Source organism: Melanaphis sacchari, unplaced genomic scaffold (genome assembly GCF_002803265.2).
Source record: "Melanaphis sacchari strain LSU unplaced genomic scaffold, SCAv2.0 Contig111_pilon_pilon, whole genome shotgun sequence".
Classification (NCBI taxonomy): domain Eukaryota; kingdom Metazoa; phylum Arthropoda; class Insecta; order Hemiptera; family Aphididae; genus Melanaphis; species Melanaphis sacchari.
The window spans coordinates 660,743-670,902 of NW_020270431.1; the positions used below are offsets into that span (position 1 = coordinate 660,743).

At 26.3% G+C, this 10,160-nt stretch overlaps 1 protein-coding gene across 1 annotated transcript; it reads left to right on the top strand.

Moving 5' to 3' along the window:
* Nucleotides 1-3,257: 3,257 nt before the first annotated feature.
* Nucleotides 3,258-4,558, top strand: LOC112603818 (transmembrane emp24 domain-containing protein 3). The gene is made up of 3 exons (XM_025352586.1): nucleotides 3,258-3,595; nucleotides 3,666-3,911; nucleotides 3,983-4,558. Exons 1-3 carry the CDS (start codon nucleotides 3,434-3,436, stop codon nucleotides 4,223-4,225), a joined length of 651 nt encoding a protein of 216 aa, XP_025208371.1. The 5' UTR covers nucleotides 3,258-3,433; the 3' UTR covers nucleotides 4,226-4,558.
* Nucleotides 4,559-10,160: the final 5,602 nt, after the last annotated feature.

Genomic DNA, 10,160 nt, shown 5'->3' on the forward strand with positions numbered 1-10,160 from the left:
AATACTATAAAAAAAAAAAATACCAAAAACAGATAATTTTTGTAATTAGTTATACACAGAAACTTACTATAAATAATGTGTAGTATACTATTATTGTTATTATAGATGTAAATTAATAAATATATATATATATATATATATATAATTAATAAATAATATTAATTATTATTTGCTATACGATATACATTATTTTATACTCGTCAACAGATATTAAGATCGATTGGATAGGCGATAACTCGAATACTAAGCAGCAGTGCAGAACAGTAAACGATATTATAATAAATATTAACACTGATAAATATTAAATAATTAAAAATTAACATTGATAACACGTATTGCAAATAAAACCATGGTAAAAGTATCCAAAATGAAAACATATTAGACAGTGTTCTCTCTACCGCCTATAGACAGTGTTGTAAAATGCAATCATTTTAAGTTGGTATGAACACATGATGAATTAAATATAAAATTTTCTCTGTTGGAATAATGGAGTGTAGTACTGTAGTATACTAGTATTGGCTGTTCTATGTACCTTTGGGCTTTGGTATTATTGTGAATTTGTGAATAATGTGAATAATTGTGATGGACATAATAAGCGCGAGCTGCGCATAGGCCATAGGGTGTGAATTTATTATTTAAGGAATGCTGAAATAATTATTAATTGTACACTGATCTGTGGTGACTGTGGGGCCTACGCCCTACTTAATACTATAATAATTTAAAATTTTTATGATTAGTATTAAAAATTTAAAAAATATTTAAAAGTATTTATATTATAAATGTATTAATAATAATAATGTGTAATCACTAATTAATGTTAAACAATGATTAATTTTCAGTTTGATATTGCAAATGTTTACAATATGAATTTTCCATCTATTTCATTGGTAAGATTTTTTTCAATGCTCAGAGTAAATAGCTTAGTTAATCTTTCTTGATCCAAACCGATGCGTAACTTAAAAATAGGTAAAATCATTCCCGGCATGTAAAATGTAAATAGCAACGAATCAAATCGTCTATATGATTGTTATTTGTTAATATTATTTGCCATTCTACGAGTATAATAAATTCAGCGTAACCCGCAGTTTAAATATTAGTAAAAACCAAATAGCTAATAATCAAAGTTATAAATAGAACATAATTTTGTAGTCAACTATGAACCGTAAGATAAAAATATAAAGTAATATAAGATAATAATGATAATATGATTTCTGTTTATTTTTAACGTTTAGACGAAAACTGAAACAATAAAACGTGCATTTATACAATACATTTTTAATCGTGAATTCATAAACTACATAATGTCTATTTGTAATGGAAAAAAAAATTTCAACCCAATGAATCACAATAATTTTTAAATGATTAGTGAAATACTGAATTACATTTTATAGGGAACTAGGGGTGCTAAGCACCCCCTAGCACTCTCCATATACGATATACACCTATAGATGAACAGTGATGGACAATGGTATTATTATTTATTTGTTTTCTCTGATTTCTACCTTCTAGCATGAACAACGAAATTCCAAACTTTTAAGTACTTCTACAATTTAAGATATAAATATTATGTCGCTAGGTATATCAAAAAACTATATTTTTAGGTAATAAAGTCGATTTGGCTTAGTATTGAAATTAAAAAATGCTTCTTTTTGTAATAAAACTTCATTTACACCTTCAATGTCTTCTATAACTTAAGAATTAGCAATTTTTTAAGTTAATGTTAATTTATTAATTTGTTTGTACGTACTCTGTAAGGTTACAGAAAATCAAAAGACAAATTATCAAAAAACAAGTTCGTTTAGCATCAAGATTCCTCAAGAATACTTAATAAACTATAGGTTGTCATAACCTATCATGAATAACTGAAAACTGAACTGCTTAATGTTGTACCTACTACTTATTAAAAATTGAAGTCATAAATAAACATTAATTTACATTTTTAAAAACTGTATTCATTAAAAATGATTAACTTTTTTATAATCAATATTGATAATGGGTACGTACAGCATCAGTTAGGTATCAGTCTTAGTTTTTTTTTAAATAAATCTAGTCACAAATATTTAAGAAATGTACTTAATCTTAATACTAAGTATGAATAGTATGATAATTGATTTAGTGTTTCAAAACTAGCTTGTTACCACTACCAAGTATTAGTTATGTCGCAATTTTCAAATGTTAAGCACACTCTGAAGAATTTACCAAGAGATTTTTCCTTCTTACATTTAAAGTTAATTGTTTTTTATTTACAATTTATATTATCCTGTGCAACGGTAGTGGCGCGAAGCTAAGTAAAAAAAAAAAAAATAGCGTAGTAGCCACTAACGTATAATAATAGAAGCCAGAGTTTTACCATTGAAAACCCGTCTTAATTTATGTTAATCCTTTGTCCAGCCCTACAGGGAAAACGGCTAAACATATAATGTCGTATGAGGTATCAATTGATTAGAAATATTGTGCAGATAGGAACAGGGGAACTCGCAAACAGATTGGTTAAACGGTTTACAAGTTATAACCAAAAATGTTTAAGTATTTTTAAGACTGATTTTGCGTACGCAACGAAATATATATATACCCCCCGATCCGCCGCTTATCAAAATTTTAAATACTTAGTCAACATATTGTTTATACAGTATTATAATTATGAAAAATACTATAGTGGCTAATTATTTATATTTATTTAAGTATACTTATATAGTTATACGTCTGCCAAATAGTTAAACAATATGTTGACTAAGTGTTTAACATTAAAATATTGATCTTAGGTATTTGTAATATTATAAAATGGCATTTTACTTAATTTACATATTATATCACGTCTTTTAAAGATTTAATCATTACTACATTTTTTTTTTTTTATTTTAGTATTTTTTTACACGGAGTTATAACGAAGTGTTTTTGATGAGATATGTAATACAATAAATAAATTTGATAAAAGAGAAAAAAATGACTCGTAGAACTATAGAAATTATCAGTAGAGAAAATATAGAAATACATTTTTTAAGTAAAAATGTTATTCAAATATATTTTTATTATTTAATATCATTATTTTTCACCGCGATACAAGCTCTGTAAACCACGGTAATAAAGAAATGGTTGGTTATAAATTTTAAAATATTTAGTATAATATTATTAATATGTTATCACCATGGATTTACAATAGATTATATTACAGGTCTATGGTTATCACTCTATTCTCACTGCATTGCCACCGCCAATCAAAGAACACGTAAGCAATCAATGACGTCAACGATTCGTTTGCACATTATCAATAGCGTTACAATTATCTCGCCGAATGTTTTAATTTCAAAGTTTGAACAGATAAAAAAAGTATAATTAAAAATAAAACAATATAAACGTGACATTGAACGACGAAGTGACAAGTGTAAGCAGTTTAAATGTTTCACTCTGTAACAGCTATACAACAACAGCAAAAATGATACTGTCAAAAAAGAATTTACTTTTCTCATTTTTATTTTCATTGCACTGCATCTGTTTGGTAAATTCAATTGAGTTGACTTTTGAACTTCAGGACAAAGCAAAGGATTGTTACTATGAGAATATAGAGAAAAATACATCTGTCACGTTGGAATACCAAGTAAGTGGCTGTTAATAGTTGAGTGATACATTAATTTTGTAATACATTTTGTGTTTTGTTCCAATTGTAGGTTGTTACTGGTGGTCAATACGATGTTGATGTTATAATCGAGTCTCCGTTAAAAGAAATTCTATACAGACAAGTGAAATCACAATTTGACAGCCACACATTTGTAGCAACAGTGAGTGGACCATATGCCATTTGTTTTAGCAATGAGTTCTCAACTTTCTCGCACAAGCTTGTGTATATGGACTTACAAGTTGGTGAGGAAGACGCTTTGCCTGGTATAGGAGAACAAGTAACTGTTATGACTCAGGTACACTTTTAAAACACCTTTTTTGACCTAATCATAATATAGATTATAAATATTTTATTATGTTGTTTTAGATGGAATCAACATCTCAAGATATTCATGAATACTTAAATAAAATTATTGATTATCAAACTCACCATAGATTAAAAGAGGCTCAAAGTCGTAAACGTGCTGAAGATTTAAATCATCATGTAGCTTTATGGTCAGCTACAGAAACTATTGCAATATTATTAGTCGCGATTATGCAAGTATTTATGTTGAAAAGATTCTTTACAGAAAAATCACCAACACAAACTCAATATAAGTCAATGTATTAAAACTATTAGGTTGAGAATAAATAATACTTATAATATAATAAAATTACCAATAAAAAAATTATTATCTTTTTTCTCGATATAATATTAAGATGTGTATACCAGAGACTTATCGTTGAAAAGAGTTTTTTGTGTGTTAATTAATATTCTTTTAGTCCAGGGTTTAACAAAAACTATTAAGATTAATATGTACATATTATTGGTTATAAATCATAGTTGATTGTTAATATGCAAAGAATTCATAATCATGCTTTGTACATGAATGTTTATGATATTATCATAATCAAATTTGATAAATCAAATTGTTTACCTACATGATATCAAGCATTATCTAGTTATCAAAAAAATGTAATATAAAAGTATATTATAATAAAAAATATTAGAAACCTTACATTATTTATAATTATAAGTATTTAAATGGTTTTAAAAATGTATCACTTATATTTTTATGTACCATATTATAATTTATTATTTTGGATTATTAAATTAATGAATTTGTACATTGACGAGTGTTAAATTGAATTCTGTATGAAATTCTAATTGTTTTATATTTAAATATAAATAATAACTGATAAGGAAATATTATATTGCACTTTTTTTCTTTTTTTACTTATACATTTTTCATACAAATTAGGTACTATAATTACTATCATTGGTTTTAGGTATGTTTAAAAACTAAACAGTATTATAATATTTATAACAATTAAAAGGTTGTCATTCCCTACTCAAGCAACTCACTTTAAAATGATAATATCAATAAAAGCCTATGAGATACTCTAGGTTGTATTCTTACCTTTAAGTTTGATATAATAGGCAAATTTACTCTTATATTTAAGCTAACAACCTAAAATGGGTTCTGTTTAATGCAAATTTGTTATTTTTTTCATTATCATGATAGAAATAACACATGGGGGTATGACATCCATTTAAGTAAATAATACATTATTATATTGAAATGCAGATAAGTGATAAATACAAGTGTAATGTGTTAAAATTTGTATATATTGTATTACATAACCCATTATGGGCACTTTCATTTATATAATTGTAATCTTCTAATGACCAATTATTCACTAATAAAAGGCCAAAAGGATGTGTGCTTGCTCTGGATCAGGTTAAATTTACTTCACCTTATAGAATGTGAAGTTGACAATTTTGTTGCCACATCTAATTAATAATTAACAAAGAATAATATACGATTTATTATTCAAAATAATTTTTAAATATGATTTGAATAAATTATATTATTGAGAACAATTATTATTATTAAACAAATGTGTAAGGAACCTTGTATTATATTTCAAATCTTAAGTATGAATATAAACATTTTATAAATTTATAATTACAATATAATTTGCAAATTTTGATGATTTTGATGAATCTCATTAGAAGCTTGAGCTTTTAATGCTTATATAAAAAATGTGACCATAATTTCTTAACAACTTATCAACTTACAGAACACTAGGCTCCCTTGTATTAACTAACTTTTCAATTTTTTACTAAAAAATAAATATTTTAAATAGATTAAAAAAGGGCCAACAATTTTGAAAATTATATTATACCTAAAAAAATACTATTGTTATTAATCAATGAAAATTTCAATTATCAATAATGTTATTCATTTTTTATTTTTAACAAAATTGGTTTATCAAAAAATAGTTTTTAATGTTCTCAATAATTTTGGGATTTTACTTTTAATCTCAAGATTAAAAACTAGATCAAATTCTTTACTAGAAACCTTCCTGTAAAAACCATAGTTGAAAATCTAATCATTTTTATTGTTTTTAATAGCTAAAGGTGGACATGTAGCACATATAAAACCAATAATTAGATTCGCCTGTCCCGTTAAGAGTCGTAATACCTACATTGACTCTCAATGATCAACCAATTAATTTATAAATTATGCAATTAAACTGATAATGATTATTGCTTTAGTGGTCTATCAAACAAGGTTTTTTAAGTCATTAAAGTTGAGTAAAAACTTTCTAAATCAATTATTTGTATTGATTTTAAACTTATAATTAGATTTTTTATCATCTTAAGTGATTATACTTATAGTTATTTCAGTTTTTTATGGATATAATAAAAATATTTTGAATTCAAATTACTTAATTAAATATTCATATAATTTTAATTTACCTGATTTGTTTCAATGATTAAAATTAAATGAATATACTATTCTAAATATTAATTCAAAAAAATAATTAAATTAAAAGTAAATACCTAGTGTATAAATATCAAAATGTGAAAAATGATTTACTTTTGTGCTTTTTATTTTTAAATCTTGATATCATATCCAGTAGTATAACCAACACTCATTCATTTTAAAATCCCCGGTAATGAGTTTCTATTAATTCGATGTCTTGATGAAAATGTTCATCTTGTTCATCACTTACTGCGCTTAAGTTTTCCAGAAAATAATCTTGGTTCCAATGTAAACAATTATTTTCAATGACATTTGACATTTCAGTTTATTATATGCTTATAATAAATGTTGAATTCTATCCTTGTAGTTAAGTATTTTGTGGTTTTCACATAAAAATTTTTTTATAAGTCCATTATATAAAAGCTTACCATGCTTCTTGCTTGGAACATATTAATATATATAATATTATATTTATATAATGACAAACAAAATCATTGTCTCTTACAAGTTCTCTAATTTGAGGTACAATGAATGTATACCTTCATTCAATTAAACTACACTTATCATTGGATATTTTTTTTTTGTATTTAGAGGTATCTACTGAAATTTTTTAGAATTTATCTTATCCCCATAAGGCCATAGCTTTCACAAAATTGTTCATTAAACCCAGTTTTATATGTAGTGGAAGTAAAAATATATCTTGTGGATCTATTAGAGGAGTTGATACCAGGCTCATATAAAACTCGTTGATTTCAATTTTGTTTAATGGTCTGCTGTAGACTGTTGCATAACTATCCTAAATCCTTCTTACACAAAAAACATCAGTTTAGTGAACCCTTCTTGCATGCTCATAAGCATGTCAATAACTTTTAGATCACTGCAGATTTGAAATTTATAAATATTGTACTTAGTAACAACAGTGACATTAAGTGATACTTTCATATTCATAATTCATATTTCACATTGTATAATGTGTAATTATTTTGAATGTACTTATCGAATGGTACGATTGGTAATTGGTATACATGGTTGAAGGTTACTGTTGTGCAGTAGATCATCTACAACCAGCTAATCGGATACTACTAAGTCTTGTGATAATAATGTTTTAATAAAGAAAACTGTATACATACTTTAAATTATGATATCAACTCGAGATTTTTATTTCGGTAACGAGTAATGACTAACGAAATACTTGAGCAGTGAGCACAAATTTTTTTGTTTGAGTTTAGAAGTCAAAAGTTCTGCTTTTTACTTAGTTAGGCTCAAACCTCTAATTAATTTATCTTGACTAAACGTTTCTGGAGATGATTTATCTCCATCGGGTGTGTAGTCTGTTGTATCTCCTGGATGTTTATTGTTTATCATCAAATAAATCTTGATCACATTCCATATCTTCCACAATAAAATTAAGACTTTCTTTCGGAGGTTTTGGAATAGGTAAAACAAATTACTGGTATAACTGGTGTAGTTGTGGAACAGGGTTAGGGTGAACAGTATTATACTCATTTTTTTTTTTCGAAAAGCTATATTTACATTACATAAGTTCATAAGTAGCAATTATTGTTATAATGATTTTTTGTTTACTGATTCCTCAATACTATTGGTATTGAAAGTTGCATAGACAATTTTCTTTTATTGAACTAGGCACGCAATCTATTTGAACAATAACTACGTATAGTATGCGGTTTCCATGCTTTATCTTGGTCATCAAGTGGAAAACCAAAGTATAACTAGTACATTTTCCAAAGATCATTTGTAATTTTATGTATAGTTGTGTTTTAGTAGCATATTATTCAATCACGTGACAAAAAATATCGGATAGCTTTTACATTGACGAGGTATAATTTTTAGTAAAAATAAACACACAGTTCGTAATTAATCGATATGTAATGGCCGAAGTAGGGAATTCAGACATTGTTATATACATTATACCCATGGTTTTCAACTGGTGTGTCGCCTAGTAAGTTCAAATGTATTGCGTGAAGTACTAATATTAAAATAAACAACATTTATTAAACAACTAATGAGCAAAAAAAGGTATTTGTTTTCATATTGTATTTATGGACCGCCTGTGTTAATAGACAGGTATCCTCCCAGTCTGGGCCTGAGTGTACTGTCACTGAGCATCGCCCATTTACGCCAAAAAAAATTAATTTGTTTTGGGTACGACCTATTTGTGCCAAATTTACCTGGTATAATTTATTATAATAAATTAATATTCTTTTTCCTCAAATAATGATCAATACCATTTTATTTAAATAATATTTAATTGTATGAATTTTTTAAAAATAATAAGTAATAACTAATAAATAATAATAAAAATGATTTTAAATAATTGGTAATAAACAGTTAGTAAATAAATATTTAAAAAAAAAAATTGGTAATCATAGTCAATTGTGCGAATTTTTTTAAAATTATAATTAATAATACACATTTTAATCTTTGTTTTTAGAAGTAGTGAAATGTAAATTGATTAATGCTTTATGAACATCAGACACAGATTTAAGATTTAAAGAAAGAGATTTTTTACGAGCATGGTAAATACTTTTTTGTATGGCAGATACTGAGATACATATCATTCATCAGATATAGCAAAATCTGAATTATGTAGTTATTCATTTCAGTTAAAATAATTTTCCTAGGTCGAATACTTATTTCTTCGACAGCCACACGCTTACATGTTGCAGTTATATTTAAAATCTATAGAACTTTTTCATACGTTACAGACACGAGTACATGACGTTTTTTAAATATACAAATTAACCAGTTCGTTAATGTAAAATGTTTACGCAGGTAAATTTGGCGCAAATGGGCTGTCGGAAAAAATATACTTTTTTTATTTAGGCAAAAATGGACTGTACCCAAAACGAATTAATTTTTTTTTTGTGTAAATGAGTACCTAACTCCTGTGTCGCCATTTTATGGATCTAAATTAGAGTGTCGTCATACAAAAAAGGTCGAAAGTCACTGCATTATACAATGCCCTAACGCTGATGCACAATACCCGAACATTTTGGGCAGTGTAAAAATTATTATTTTAATACTGAAACTCTTCATACATAGTGTAGGCATTATACAAGATTGCCCCTGAGAAGTGTACCCTGTCCGGATTTAATAATATTAGAAACATTTTAGCTCACAATAGATGAAAAGCTGTTTATATGATATAATAATAGTAAGGAAGATTCTCAAGATAACTGATTTTTCTAACAAAGTAAATTTTACGAATACAATGAACCATAACTTGTTTCTCTCCTCATTTACTTCGAGGATACTTGGCTGAGGCGTCTATAGACAGACGTGGACGACAGCGTAGCCCCTGTTTCCTTTTTCTATGTGGAATTATTTCACTAATGTATCTGAAAATCTCTCTCAAACAGTCAAACAAATAATGTCCTTGAAAGATGGTACAGTACTTTATACTCATTTCTTCATGCCGCATACTCTTTTATTTGAAAAGTAATTAATGCTTTCAAGCAAGAAAAAAATTTGACAAGGGTGAAAATAGAAGATTTTATTCGGAGAATGGAAAATGCGTCACTGCAAAAGAAACGTTATTAACTCTTAAAATGCAAGTATAGTCTATTTGTTTTAAGTTCCAAGAGGCTCCAAATCTTGACGTGGCATTTCTCATAATTTATAATTTAGTTTTTTGAAATAGTAAATAGTGTAATAAATTAGTAAAATCATATGTGATAATCTATAAATAAATATAAAATAGTAACAATAAAAAACTATACCTTCAAATCAACTTTTTAAATATGCCAATTTAATAAATTTTGTATATCGTTA